The sequence below is a fragment of the Vulpes vulpes genome, chromosome 7 (genome assembly GCF_048418805.1).
Source record: "Vulpes vulpes isolate BD-2025 chromosome 7, VulVul3, whole genome shotgun sequence".
Classification (NCBI taxonomy): Eukaryota; Metazoa; Chordata; class Mammalia; order Carnivora; family Canidae; genus Vulpes; species Vulpes vulpes.
The window spans coordinates 26,571,741-26,586,646 of NC_132786.1; the positions used below are offsets into that span (position 1 = coordinate 26,571,741).

Sequence of the window (14,906 nt, forward strand, 5' to 3'; positions counted from 1 at the left end):
TGGGTATGATTTTATATAGAGAAAAACCCTGAAGAGTATACAAAAAAACTGCTAGAACTATAAAAAAAATTTCAGTAAATTTGCAGGGTATAAAAGTCAACATACAGGCATACCTTGTTTTATTGCACTTAACAGATATTGTGTTTTTCACAAATTTAAGTTCTGCCGCAAGCCTACCTCAACCAAGTCTATCGGCACCATTTTTTTTTAAGATTTTATTTATTTATTCATGATAGACAGAGAGAGAGAGAGGCAGAGACACAGGCAGAGGGAGAAGCAGGCTCCATGCAGGGAGCCCAACGTGGGACTCGATCCCAAGGCTCCAGGATCACGCCCTGAGCCAAAGGCAGGTGCTAAACTGCTGAGCCACCCAGGGATCCCCTCAGCACCATTTTTTAAACAGAATTTGCTCACTTCCAATCTGTGTCACAATTTGGCAATGCTTACAATATTTCAAACTTTATCACTTTCATCATATTTGTTATGGTGATCTGTGATTAGTGATATTTGATGTTACTGTTGCAATTTTTTGAGAGCACTATGAACCACATCCATATAAAACAGCAAACTTAATCAATAAATGTGTGTGTTTTGACTGCTTTATCAACTGACTATTCTGCTTCTCTCTCTTTCCTTTGCCTTACTATTCCCAGAGACACAATAATACTGAAATTAGACCAGTTAATAACCCTACAATAGCCTCTAAATGTTCCAGTGAAAGGAAGAATCGACCTATGTGGCAAACTACATTGTTGTCCTGTTTTAAATTGTCATAGCCACCCCAACTTTTAGCAACTACTAACCTCATCCAGCAGCTATCACCATCAAGGCAAGACCCTCTAACATCAAAAAGATTTCTATTCACTGAAAGTTCTAATGATATTTAGCATATTTTAGCAATAAAGCATTTTTAATTAAGGTATATATCTTGTTTGGGATGCCTGGGTGGCTCAACAGTTAAGCATCTGCCTTTGGCTCAGGTCATGATCCCAGGACCCTGGGATGGAGTCCTGCATTGGACTCCTCACAGGGACCCTGCTTCTCCCTCTGCCTATGTCTCTGCCTCTCTGTGTGTCTCTCATGAATAAATAAATAAAATCTTTTTTTTTAAAAAAAGGTATTTACCTTGTTTTTTTAGATGTGATGTTATTGCAGACTTTAAATAGAGTACAGTATGTTATAAACAGAACTTTATATATGCATGCACTGGAAAATAAAAAAATTATTTGGATTGCTTTATTAGGATATTTACTTTATTGTGGTGGTCTGGAACTGAACCTGCAATATCTGTGAGATATGCTTGTACAAAAATCTGTTGTGTTTTTATATACTAACAGTGAACTATCAGAGAAATTAAGAAAACGATCTCATTTACAATTGTATCAAAAGAATAAAATACCTAGAAATAAGTTTAACCAAAGAAGTCAAAACCCTGTACACTAAAAACTGTAAGACATTTATGAAAGAAACTAAAGAAGACACAAAAAAATGATATGCCATGCTCATGAACTGGAAGTATCAATAGTGTTTAAAAAATCCTTGTGTCAAGATATCCACATTATCCAAAACGATCTACAGATTCAGTGCAATTTTTAACAAAATTCCAAAGTCATTTTTCACAGAAATAGAACAAACAGTCCTAAAATTTGTATGGAACCACAAAAGATCCAGAATAGCCAAGGCATCATGAGAAAGAAGAACAAAGCAGGAGACATCACCCTTCTGGATTTCAGACTATATTACAAAGCTGTAGTAATCAAGACAATATGGTATTGGCATAAAAACAGACACACAGATGAATGAAGTAGAGAGTCCATATGCATATGGTTAATTAATTTGTGACAAAAGAGGCAAGAATAGGGATCCCTGGGTGGCGCAGCGGTTTGGCGCCTGCCTTTGGCCCAGGGCGCGATCCTGGAGACCCGGGATCGAATCCCACATCAGGCTCCCGGGCATGGAGCCTGCTTCTCCCTCTGCCTGTGTCTCTGCCTCTCTCTCTTTCTCTCTGTATGACTATCATAAATAAATAAAATTAAAAAAAAAAAGAGGCAAGAATATATAATGGGGGAAAGGAGAGTCTCTTCAATAAATGGTGTTGGGAAAACTGGACAGCCACGTGCAAAAGAATTGACCACTTTCTTATACCATACAAAAAAATTAATTCAAAATAGATTAAAAACCTGAATGAAAGACCATAAACCATAAAACTCCTAGAAGAAAACAAGTAGTAAGCTCTTTGACATTATCTTGGCAATATTTTTTTGATCCGACTCCAGAGGCAACAGTAACAAAGCAAAAATAAACTATATCAAATTAAAAAGCTTCGGCACAGTGAAAGAAACTATCAACAAAATTAAAGGGCAACCTACTGAATGGGAGAAGATATTTGTAAACCATATACCTGATAAAAGGTTAATATCCAAAATATGTCAAGAACTCACACAACTCAATAACAACAATTCAACCAAAAAATGGACAGAGGATCTGAATAGACATTTTTCCAAAGAAGACATACAAAGGACCTACAGGCACATGAAGAGATGCTCAACTTCTTTAATCATCAGAGAAATGCAAATTAAAACCACAACTATCAGACACCTGTCAGAATAGCCATTATCAAAAAGACAAGAAATAACAAGTATTGAGGACATCGAGGGTAGGGAATCCTTGTGTGCTCTCAGTGGTAATGTGAATTGGTGAAATCACTATGGAAAACAATATAGAACTTTCTCAAAAAATCAAAAATCAACTACCATATGATCCAGCAATTCCACTTCTGGGTATTTATCTAAAGAAAATGAAAACACTGGCTCAAAAAGATATTTGCACCCCCATGTTCATTGCAGCATTATTTACAATAGTCAAGATATGGGAACAATCTAAGAGTCTACCAATGGATGAATGGATAAAGGAATTGTGGTGGGTCTGTTTATCTGTCTACCTGTCCGTCTACAGTGGAATACTACTCAGCCACAAAAAGGAATGAAATCGTGCCATTTGCAATATGGATGGACTTTGAGGGTATTATGTTAAGCAAAAGAAGTCAGAGATAGATAAATACCATATTATTTCACTTAATTGTGGAATCTATCAAAACAAAACAAAACTCACAGATTGGTGGTTGGCAGAGGGGAGGCAAGTTGGGGGCCAGGTAAAATGGGTGAAGGGGGTCAAGGGGTACAAATTTCCAGTTATAAAATGAAGTCATGAAGATGGAATACACAGTGTGGTGACTAGTCAGTAATATTGTATCACTTATTTCAAAGTTTCTGAGGGTAATCTTGACAATTTTTACCACAAGAAAAAAACTTTTTGTAACTATATGAGGATGGATGGTAGCTAGATAGTATTGTGATGATCACTTTACAATGTATACATATATTGAATCATTATGTTGTACACCTGAAACTAACATAGTGATACATGTCAATTAGACTTCAATTTAAAAAAATAACTGGACCATGAAAAGCACTCAATAAATGCCAGATAATAAACACACACACACACACACACACACACACACACACACACATCATGCTTTCATGTCCAATACTGGCCAGAAATTCTTCCTCCATTAAGGATTCTTCAAAATCTGGAAGCCAAATGCACTCTTGCTTTCTCTGCTGTGTGAGCCACTCCCCTACAAGGAGAAAGTGTGAATTTGAAGCTCCAAAGGAAAGCACCAAGGAAAGTTCACTTAATAAATCAACCAAATTATGTTCAAATTCACTTCCATTCTCTTAATTCTTTTGGTATTGATTCCTCTATTCCTTCTCAATTTTTCCCTTCCTTCTCCTTATGCTTCCTCCTTTGGTCAGAACCTAACATTCAGAATGAATTTGTTGTTTCATCAATACCTGCATGTTATACTTAAGAGGGTCTCAGCCTCAGCTTTGTTTCCTCCAGAGGGGGCTTGAAAGTGTAGCATGTTATCTGCAGGTCTTGTCCTGTGAGCCCAGTGCTGGGAGTGGAGGCTGGAGTGATCCTGTGCACCAGGGGCCCCCACATTTTTAATTCTTAAAGTCATACATTTGCCCCACAGTGAATGTGAAGTAGATGTGAAAGAAAAATACTAAAATGTTTCAACTTTACTAGAACTTGATCAAATCTCAAAATAAATCTGTTAAGTTACCAATCATAAACAAATGTATTGAAAGTGTGCTATTTCAGTTTTCTGCCAGCAGTTATGTTTAATTTTGAACTATTTTCATTCCTTTATGGCTCTATGAGGGCTTTATTTTATTCATCTTCATAAATATAAATTATTGGTGTTTACTTTCATCTTTAAAATATTCTAATTTCAGTGTTTTCCCTGAATTACCTTTATGAACTTATTTCCTCAAAATCTATGCTCTGAGTTTCTGATAAGACATTCTGTGTTTCACCAAAAAAAAAAAAAAAAAAGAGTGAAAGAGAGAGAGAAAGGAAAAAAAAAAGGAACGCCTGGGTGGCTCAGTTGCTCAAGCGTCTGCCTACAGCTCAGGTCATGATCCCAGGGTCCTGCCTCTGCCTGCCGCTCCCCTGCTTGTGTTCTCTGTCCCTCTCTGTCAAATAAATAATATCCTTTTTTTTTTTAAAGTCTCTCATTTTCTTAAAAAAAAAATGTAGGCTATTTGTTTCATGGTATCCATTACTACAAATAAATGACAAATTTAAAAAATTAGTATATAGTAAATAGATATTTAGCTTTTCTCTTGGAGCACTGGCCCTGGATGGGCCTTGGGGCGCTCCTGAACACATGTGCTGGTGACACGCGTAGTACATGTCTCTACATGCCAAGGGGCCAGCCAACAGTAGATGCTCAGCACCTGTGCCCTGCCAAGGCCTAGTTGTCCAGACCTCCCATCTATCAGATGTGCTGCCAGCATGTGAAGGCAGCAGTCCTCCTCACAGGGCATCCTAGGCCACTAGTAAGAGCACTGGCCCAAAGGGAGGAAAAGTAAGGGAGGGCCTCATGAGTAAAGAACAGAGCCACTTGATGTTTTTTAGAATCTGTAACATTTTAATTGTCTACTTGTGAAATTAATTTAATTTCAATTGTGCCAATTGAAAGAGAAAATACCGGGTGATGGGAGAGAGGAAACCAAAAGGAAGGTGGTAGAAGATAAGGAGGACAAAATTAAGAGGATAGAAAAAGAACTACAGAAATAAAAGGAAAAGGGAGATATTCACAAATACAGGAAAGAGGCACAAGACAAGAAGGATGGCAAGGAGGGCAGGAGAGAAACAAGATGAGTTGCCAGGCTCCACACTGAGTGACTGCTGAGGGTATTTGTGTACACCCTAAAATTCATTTGGGCTGTCAACGCATTGAATACCTACTGTGTGCCTGCGTGTTGGGTAAGACTCAAACTTGCATAGGATTAGTCTTTGTGATCAAGATGTTTACCATCAAAGAGACATAAAACATATACAGCTACGCATGCAGCATGAGCCCTGGCTGTCTGCTCTCTGCCATCCTCCAATGTCACCAGAGGGCCCAGCACTTAGCAAGAGTTCACTAACTGGTTCTTGAATGTGTTAAATGCTAACTTGTGATATAAGCACTAGAAATATAGAAGAGGCAGGAATTGCTTCCGGCTGAGGACAAAAGAGACAGGAAAGGATTCCTAAAGATTAATGCTTGAAGAATAGGTAGAATTTTCATAAGCCAAGTTATAGGGCAAGACATTTCAATTAATTAATTAATTAATTAATTAATTAATTAATTGAGGTGGGCTTCACACCCAGGGTGGAGCCCAACAAGGGGCTCAAACTCACGACCATAAGATCAAGACCGAAGCTGAATTCAAGATCTGGATGCTTAACTGATTGAGCCATCCCAGGACCCTGGGGTAAGACATTTTAGACAAATGCCACAGTGTGAAGCTGCAGAGCCTGTGTAGGTTTAAGAGCCAGGAAAATACCAGATTATCTGAATGCAGGGTCTGTATTAGGGAGATAATAAAGCTGAGGAAGATGAATACAAGGCTGCCCTCGTCCTTGAAAGCTGACAGGAGGTTTTGTCTTACTTGAGACAAAAAGGAGTGGTCATCAAAGGATTTTTAGCAACCAAATATGAAGGATTAGAGTTAATGTTTAAAAAAGATGACTTTGGCAACTGCATTCAGGAGAGTCTGGAGCAGAATTTCTGAAAGCATGATCTGTAACCCCATCTTTGATCTAATCACTTGGAGTGCTTACTGCCTGGGCCTCACAGACAATATATTCCCTAGCTCTGAGGTGAGGTCCTTGGATCTGCATTTACAGAAGTTATCCAGTATATGAAATTTTCTGTACACAAAAGCTATCTAAAACTGGCTTAGAAACAAGACTAATGAGGAGGTATATATTAGTTATGCATTGCCATGTAACAAATTTCCTCAAACTTAGTAGCTTCATATAACACAAATTTACTACCTCAGTGTTGTTGATTAGGAATTGGAGAGTGGCTTAATTAGGTGGTTGCGTGAATTTGCACCGAAACTATAAGCCAATGCTGCAGCCATCCAAAGGCTTGACTAGGGCTGGAGGATTCACTTCCAAATTGATTCTGTGGCTGTTGGCAGGAGTCCTCAATTCCTCCCCAAAGGTTTGCTCATGATGGAGCAGCTGACTTCCTTTAGAGTGAAAGATGAGAGAGAAAGAGAGAAAGAGAGAGAGAGAAAGAAACCAAGACAAGCTACAAGGTTTTTAAAAAAAAATATTTTTATTTATTTTGTTAATTTCAACTTTTATTTTTAAATGTTAAACTTATTACAGGATGATCAAGTAAGATCAAAAATGACTTCTTTAAACATGCAATATTTGAAATTAGAAAGTTTTGACTTAGAACTAATATTTTTTAAGTTGCAGGAGTATTTTATGAAGATGTTGCCTGTTTCAAATATGGAGTAGGATCTTCTCTTTCACTCCTCTTTTTAAGACCAGCAAAGACCAGGGATATGTTTCTTTGGGTTCTCCAAATATTCCATCAGAGTTTCCTCTCCACAGATAACCCCTTTGTTTTTGCTAGCACTGGAATAAGAAAATCCTAGTGCTTGTCCTGTTTTTCATCTCAAAAGGCCCAGGGATTTGGACCAGTCTTGTGTTTTCCACTTTTTTCCACTGTGTGGCACTGAGTACATTAAAAAAAAAAGAAGAAGAAGATTTTATTTATTTATTTGAGAGAGAGAGAGCACAAGCAGAGGGAGCGGCAGGCAGAGAGAGAGAGAAGCAGACTCCTCAGTGAGCAGGGAGCTCCATGTGGGGCTGGATCCCAGAACCCTGATCACCACTGAGTGGAAGGCGCACATTTAACCGACTGAGCCACCCAGGTGCCCCCACATTTTTAAATAAAGATCTTCTTGCCTGCTTCAGCATCTCCCGTCTTGTTCACAGGGTTAGCGGCTCTGCCCACTGCTTGCGTGGAGAACACTTAGCAGTCACCCAGGCTGCTGGTGGGCCAGAACGTGCACTACAAATTTGAGGCTGGTGTTCTCACAGTCGTGCCTCAAAGACCAGTGCTGGATGCCCAGCCAGGCATGTGCTCACGTCTTTTATAACCTAATCTCAGAAGTGACGTTAGAGGAGGTGGGGATGGATCACTGAGGTTAACATGGAGTCTAGGTACCACACAAGGCAAAATCCAAGGTCTGGGTATGAAGTTATAACTTGAAACTGCAGTATGTGATGTGAAATAATATAAGCTAATATATTTGTACATCCACCAGTCCCCGAACTATTCCAAGCACATTACATATATTATCTCATTTAACCTTCACAACAACTTCATGAGGTAGGCGTTGCTATTATCCAGAAGGGAAAACCGAAGTACAGACAGGTTAGTAGCCAAGTGGGAGTACTCTTATAAAGAAAGACTTATCAGCACGTGAACTTGAGTGTGGGGGAAGGTCATCCGCTGCAACCAGTGTCCGTTGTAGGAAAATTTTACTGACTGATGAACCACCTGTTAGTTCTTCAACTGCTGGATGCATGAAATGTGAGGATTCATTTTCAGCTGGCCACAGCCGCTACCCAGGGGCAAGAGACAATCCAGCCAAATGCAGTCACAGGCCATTCATTTAACAAGCAGTGGGAACCAAAAGTAAACCAGAAATTCTCCCCTGATGCAATCCCTAGAATGGTTTCTAAATAGGTTCTCAAGGACTTCTCTCTGCCCCCAAGGCTCTTTCTAACTTTGGGTAACTTCTGAGGTCTAGAGAAGTTAGGAAGAAGAAAGTTTCACTTTTGAAGGAAGCCAGTCAGACCCCTGAATGTATCAGGTGGGCTGTGGAGAGGACTAGAGAAGGCTCAGTGTTCTTGACTCCTCCCCACCATGTGCAGGGTGGGGTCCCCCAGAGCCGGCTATTCCTCCGCGCACATTCCCAACGCTCCTGCACAATGGAAAATGCCCTGCAACGTTTCTAGTCGCTTCTGCCCAACTTTCCTGTACCCGGTCAGCTCCTCCCTTCCGGCACCACCCCAACCTGTTCTTGCTGCTATTCACAAGATTCCTTTACCTTCTTTCCTTTCTCCAGATTTCTTTCATTTTTCCCTCCGTGTCTGTTGTTTGCAGTCTCCATCTTTCCAGCCTTTCGCCTCCTTGATTCTGCCCTACGAAGCTTTGGGGCCTGTACTGACAAGTGCCTGAGTGTCTGATAAATGACTTTAAGGTCAACAAAAGGGGGCGGGGCGGGTAAAGTCAGCTCGGGGAGTCAGGAGCCGGCCCGGAGGGGAGCTGACTTGGCCTGCTGGGACCGTCCGTGGGACCGAGAAGGCCTCCCGCCTCCGCAGGCCCGGGCTTGCAGGAGACCTTGAGCTCGGGGCGGAGCAGGCCCGCGCCGCTGACACCACTCGGTTCCGCGGCCCGGCGGGCAGCAGGTGGAGGGCGGCGGCCCGGCCCCCACACGCGGCAGCTCCGGGCCGGGTGCCCGGGGTGGGGGTCCCCTGGGGCAGCAGGCCGCGCCGACGTCTGGGCCTGGAGCGCGTCCAGGGGCCCGGGTGGGGCGGCGAGCACCCAGTCAGCCGCTGGGGCACGCGGCCGCGGGTGGGGCCGCGCGGGCGGGCGGGGGCGCAGGGACACTGTTTGCTCACCGCGAGGCCGAGGGTTTGAGCCGCCTTCCCTCCGTCTCCGACAGCTTCTGGCGGCCCCGCTGGACGCCGTGTTGCCCGGGGCCACCTGCTGGGGAGCGCGGGGCCCGCCCGGTAGGTGCGGGGGGCGGCGGGGCCAGGGCGCAGAACGCGGGGCCGTGCGGGCGGGGGCTCGGGAGGGCGCGGGGGGCGCTGGGGGGCCCGGGGCCGCGGCCACGGTGCGCGGTGCGCGGTGCGCGGGCCCCAGGGGGAGGGCGAGCACTTCTGCGGCACCGGGAGGGGGCGGGCGCGTCACCAAGCCTGGCGGCCGGCGGGGGTGGGCAGCCGGGAGCGCCGGAGCACCCGCGGGGCCGTGTGCCTGCCGTGGGTCCGGGCCTCCCCCGCCCCCCCGGCCCGCGCCCCCGCCCGCGCCCGCGTGGGGAGGCCGTGCGGAGCTCCGCCGCCCAGACCTTGCAGGACCGCGGGGCAGCCGGCTGCCCGGCCCCGCCCGCAGGAGGGCAGCCCAGCCGCGGTCTTCCCAGTCGGGGGCCCCCGCCCGCGCCCCCGCCCGCCCCTGCCCGCTCTGGCCCTCGGGTCGCGGGGGCGCCGAGAGCGGGGCGCGCAGGTGCCAGCTTGTAGGCTCCCGTAAAGGTATCGTGCCCTTTCCAGGCGCAGGGCGCAGGGCGCAGGAGCACGGGCACCTCTCTCTAACCGTGGTCTCCTCGCCTCCTCAAAGGGCTTTTTGTTTGTTTGCTTAAGTAAACACTGTCACCCTCGAACTCAGAACAGGGAAATCAAGATTGCGCATGCCCTACCCGCAGAGCCAGCCGGCACCGTCTGAGAGGTTGGGTCGCCTACTGAATACAAACGACCTGGAGCTTTAGAAAGTGAATAAACACGTGGAAGTCATATGCAGGCGTAGATGTGGCCCATGAGTGCAATTTCCTAGATAAATCTGTACAGTAGTTTCACATTTCTGAAGAATGGCACATATGTACAAAACTTACCAAATTGCTATCACCTCTGGTAAATCATTTTATCCTCAAAAATAGCCCTTTTGGGGCACCTGGGTGGCTCAGTGGTTGAGTCTGCCTTGGACTTAGGTCCTGATCCCCAATGAGTCCCTCATCCGCCTCCCCACTGGAAGCCTACTTCTCCCTCTGCCTACGTCTCTCTCTCTCTCTCTGTCTCTCATGAACAAACAAATAAAATCTTTAGAAAAAAAATAGCCCTTTTGCACATAAACTCTATTAGGTGAAGTTGAATAAGATAAATGAAAATCTGAAAATAGCCGGCCATTTTAAAAGAAGTACAATTCAAACTATATTCATTTTCTTAAAAGATTGTATTTATTTATTTATTTGAGAGCAAGAGAGAGGCAGTAGGGGGAGGAAAAGGGGGAGAGGGACAGACTTCATGGTCAGTGCCAAGCCAAAGGCAGGACTCAATCCCACTACCCTGAGATCCTGACTTGAGCCAAACCAAGAATGGGATGTTTAACTGACTGAACCACACAGGTGCTCTAAATTATATTCTTACCATTAAAGTTTTACTGTCCATACTACATTACTGCTATAATTTAGGCTTTATCTACCTGCCAAAGTCTTAGAATCATTAGAAACACAATTTTTATTTTGTCGAACAGGGCTATGGATGATGTGAGAGTCAGGCCAAATGTATGTTATCCTGGAAAACAACTGATCCTATCACCCTTTAGAAATTTAGTTTTGGAATAAATAGCAGATTTGGGCTTGTTGCTTGTCATTTCCTTTTTTAAGTAAAGTGCTATATAAGAAGAAAACTGAGTTAGCTTAGCTCTTCTTTTTATTGGATCTTGAATAACTGGAAGTTTGCTGCTCTCAAGTGTGTTAGATGAGCAAAGTCATTCAAAGTTTGAATCAGTGTCAGTGGTTGCCCTTTCAGGGACTGAAAGTGGGAAAAACCCTGGTTAGTTTCCTCATTCCTGTTTCCTCTACCCTACCTCCACTTGTGTCTGTAACTTCACATAGACTATGACATAGTCTTCAAATTACAAAGATGTATGGTGCAGTTCCTCATTTCATGAATGGGAAAACAAATAGTGAAATGACAGCTGAAGGGCATACAGCTCTTCAGAAGCTCATGCTGGGGTCCTTGCTAGGTGTTCTGTGATCACCTGGTGCTGAGTTTTCCATCTGAAAGTGTAATAAGGGAGGAAGGAGTTAATTCACAGCCTTAGAATGGCATGCATATTATTCATCTGCCTGACTCCAAGGCAAGTGCTAGCTGAGTCCCCAAGTATCCACTGAGGACACGGGGAAGCCAGTGTCTTTCCTTCGAGATCCAGTAGTTAAGTTTAATGCTAAAAATCCATGTTTGCCAGAAAAGGCAAAACAAACTCAAATTAAAACTGTGAAAGAGCATGAGTGTCTCGTGGAACTCTTCACACCTGTGAGAGGCTGTACCATTTGTGCAACTCCTGATGCTGTGAGAGGGGAAACTGAGAACACGAAGTACCTGTGAATCAAGTCAGCAAACATGCACACATGGGCCACTGTAACATTTCCCTGCTTCCTTCCTTGGGGGAGGTCTTTTTCATACCTGACCTCCCCTCAGCTTATCTACAGTTACCTAGATGAGGCTTCTGCCCCTCAGAGGCATTGTGTGTCACGCACCTTCAAGTCAGCATTTACATTGCTGTAAGATCCGACTGTTCTTCATTCTGAAATTTCATACATGGTACCATATCCTGATGATGTGCTGATTCTGAGCTTATAGAGAAACTCTGTTGTGCTACTGAAGGACAGTAGAGCCAACTTAGAGTCAGACTGCCCAGTTCTGCCACTCTCCATCTTCTTCATCTGTGAAAGGGCAGTAGGGATCCCCAGGGTAACTGTGAAAATATAATAAGTTAATACATTCAAGGTGCTTGAGGTAGTGGCTGGCACAGTGTGTGCAAGCTCTTATCGTTGGGAGTACTGTGGGCAGGGGATTGGGGAACAATGTGAATTTGGCCCTTTCAGGGTTCCAGGTTTTAGGCCATGCTATCCCTGTTGCTAAGATTCACCCCATTCAAAATAGGGAACAAAACAGAACCTCAGGCCTCGCTGGGTTCTTCCTTTTCTACCATGTTTTATTTCTGTGAAAGTCAATCATCAGTCATGGGATGTGCCAATGTAAGGACACCTACTGGAACATCAAGGAGTACTCTTGTTTTTTACCACTTTGTCTCAGAGCCCTGGAGTCAAGTGTGCTGGGGAGCCAGACTCTTCCTGTTGTTCCTAGGAAGACAGAGCTCAGCCTCTGGCAAATTCTCCTTTAGTGTGGATTTTTGGCCACACCCCTCCAGGAGCTTGTTGGAACCCAAAAGTCAAAAAAAAATTACAGAATATCAATTCTTTGTGACAGACTTTGAGGGTCATCTTTCAAAGCAAGGGAACTTTGGAGGGACACAGCAGACCAAGTTAGAGTCAAACACTGCTTTTATTTGTTTTTAAATTTTTTCCCTTAAAAAAAAATTTAGGTGGGGGCCAGGGGCAGAGGGAGAGAGAGGATCCTAAGTAGGCTCCACCTTCAGTGCATGACCCTGAGATCATGACCTGAGTAGAAACCAAGAGTCGGGCACTCAACCGCCTGAGACACTCAGGCTCCCCTAAAAGTTTTCTAATGTTGTGTTCCATTTGAGTTCCAGTAGTTTGAAAGCTGCAGGAGATTATAGGATGCAGTTAGCAAGAATAGTTCCAGCCTCAATAAAGGTTCCAGCTACACAATGAATAGGTAGTGAATTTAAGTATGTGCTGTGTATGCAAACATCCTGGGGTGCCCCATCTGTTGAACATGCTTGTATAAATGAAGGAACAGCTTTGCAGGGAAGAAGAAGGAGAAAGGAAGCTGCAGGGGAGCTCCCAGGGAGTCTGTGGGGATGACAAGGTGAAGGGCCAAAGAGGAGCCGAGGAGCCAGGGGTATGACTAAGTGATAGTCTGAAGCTTGTGAGCATTTGCACTTAGTTGGCGAGAGGAGGTATTTGAGAGGCATGGCTAGATGGTGAGATTATCTGAGGCATTGTGAGCACCAAATTCCCAGTCAACTTCTTTAACACCGGTGATCCTGAAAAGTCGCAGTAAGTAAACTTTTTTGTGTATCTTATTATATTGAAAAAAATTAAAAGTCTTAAAAAAATCAACTAAGTAGAAATGCATAAGTTACATGAAACCTCAATGGAATCATCCATCCCCACCCCCAACCACTGTGAGTGCACTTGTGAGTGCTGGAGCCTGTGGCTTCTTACCAAAGAAGCCTCTAAGAAACTCTTTAGTAAATCAGGAGCCTTTATTATGAACCTAGTTACCTCTTTATTCTCCCAGTTTTTCTGGTCCGTAAATTCAGATTTTAGTAAATTAGATATATGGGACAGATAAACTTAAAACCTGGTGACCTTCAAGAATATCCAGGGATGTTTTCTCCAGCTCCTACACTGTTTTCATGGTTCAGGTGGGCTGTCTGGAGATTGCCTTGTCTGACTTTTATTTCTTCTTTTTCCTTCCTTGAACATGGCCCGGTTTTGGTTTGGTTTGGGGTACGTAATTCTGTGAAATCTCAAAAACAGTATTTTCTTTTGAAATAAGTTGTTTGGAGAAAATCTTTTAATTTCTTCCTGTGCCTTTTTTTTTTCTTTTATTCTTTTCTCAGCCATCCAGTTGGTGCTTAGGCTCTGAGGTAATAACATGTTTGCTTAGTTGGGAGAAGGCCAAACCTCTGTTAATTTTTTTTGTTTCCCTGAGACTGACCTGTAAAAAGTTAGGATTTGTTTTGTTTTTTTGATATACTATCTGGAAATTACGGGATACAGGTTACACAAACTCTTAACAAAGCATGCCTCGGCTTTTCTTCTCCTTTCACCTGAAATGAAAAGCGATACTGTATTTCCTCCAAGCTTGATTCATGAGCCTGCCCCTGCCTGGCGTCTGCACATTTGAACACTGCCTGCTTTTTCCTATTGCTCTCTGCAGGTTCCTGAACAGCCTTGTGGACGGTATCCGTGGTTCCAGGAGCCAGGGCCCAGCTCTCCGAGTCACCATCTGGGTCACTAGGATTGCTGAGAGTCTGGGAAGGTGTGCGGGTGCCCTGGGTGCCAGCCCAGGGGAGGCCACCTGGAGGGCATTTTCAAGAACTTCTGCCACAGGTGTAAAAGACTCCCGACCTGCAGAGATGCTGAAGCAGATACTATCCGAAATGTACATAGATCCCGATCTGCTGGCAGAGCTCAGCGAAGAACAGAAACAGATCCTGTTCTTCAAGATGAGGGAGGAACAGATCCGCCGGTGGAAAGAAAGAGAAGTAGCAATGGAAAAAAAGGAGTCCCTGCCAGTGACATCCAGGCCGAAGAAAGGTGAGCTCACCCAGGTCTCTCCCCTGGATGTGTTAGCACAGGGGCTCCCGCTTGCTTTACCAGTTCACGCCAGAAGCAAGCCAGGTGTGTGTTCCAGTTTGGTAGATGAACCCTACGTGTTGTTGAGATCCTAACAGGGCTATTTATCAACTTGAAGTTCATACTTAGGCACACAGAGCCATCCGTGCACAGCAATTACCATGCGCTTGGGTGGCTGTAAGCAGATCTCTTACTTGAAACCAGACTCACCTGGAGTACAAGTGAGTGTACAGTTTGTTTGGAGTGGGTCTTGAGGAAGGGCTTCCCTCCCATGTATTGTCACTGGTGCCAAGTATTCTACAACCAGCATAGAAAGGCATTGTATCAGCAGGTTTATAGCAATTAACATTTACATTTCTTAGACTTTAAGAGAATTTTCTTTGCATTGTCTTTTTTAGGATAACTCCCTCTTAAAATGCAAATACTGCTCTTGAGGGAAAAAGTCATACTACACATTTTTTTTTAAAA

The 14,906-nt window shown here is 44.0% G+C and overlaps 2 protein-coding genes across 8 annotated transcripts in view; one reads left to right on the forward strand and one right to left on the reverse strand.

The window, feature by feature from the left end:
• Nucleotides 1-6,669: 6,669 nt before the first annotated feature.
• LOC140599534 (uncharacterized) lies at nt 6,670-11,861 on the reverse strand. The gene is made up of 3 exons (XM_072762688.1): nt 11,753-11,861; nt 7,330-9,756; nt 6,670-7,096 (listed from the first exon to the last, which is right to left on the reverse strand). The coding sequence occupies exons 1-2, from the start codon at nt 11,859-11,861 to the stop codon at nt 8,663-8,665; spliced, it is 1,203 nt and encodes a 400-aa protein (XP_072618789.1). The 3' UTR covers nt 6,670-7,096; nt 7,330-8,662.
• SH2D4A (SH2 domain containing 4A) overlaps nt 8,651-14,906 on the forward strand; it is a 73,162-nt gene continuing 66,906 nt past the window's right edge. For 2 of the 7 annotated variants that reach the window (XM_025993713.2, XM_025993714.2), the window contains exon 1: nt 9,707-14,399. In XM_025993713.2, the coding sequence (XP_025849498.1) occupies nt 13,952-14,399 (448 nt within the window). In that variant the 5' untranslated portion in view covers nt 9,707-13,951. Of the gene's footprint in view, nt 8,842-9,005; nt 9,166-9,706; nt 14,400-14,906 lie in introns of those variants that run through there. The other 5 variants (XM_072763318.1, XM_072763314.1, XM_072763319.1 and 2 more) reach the window with 5 other exon arrangements.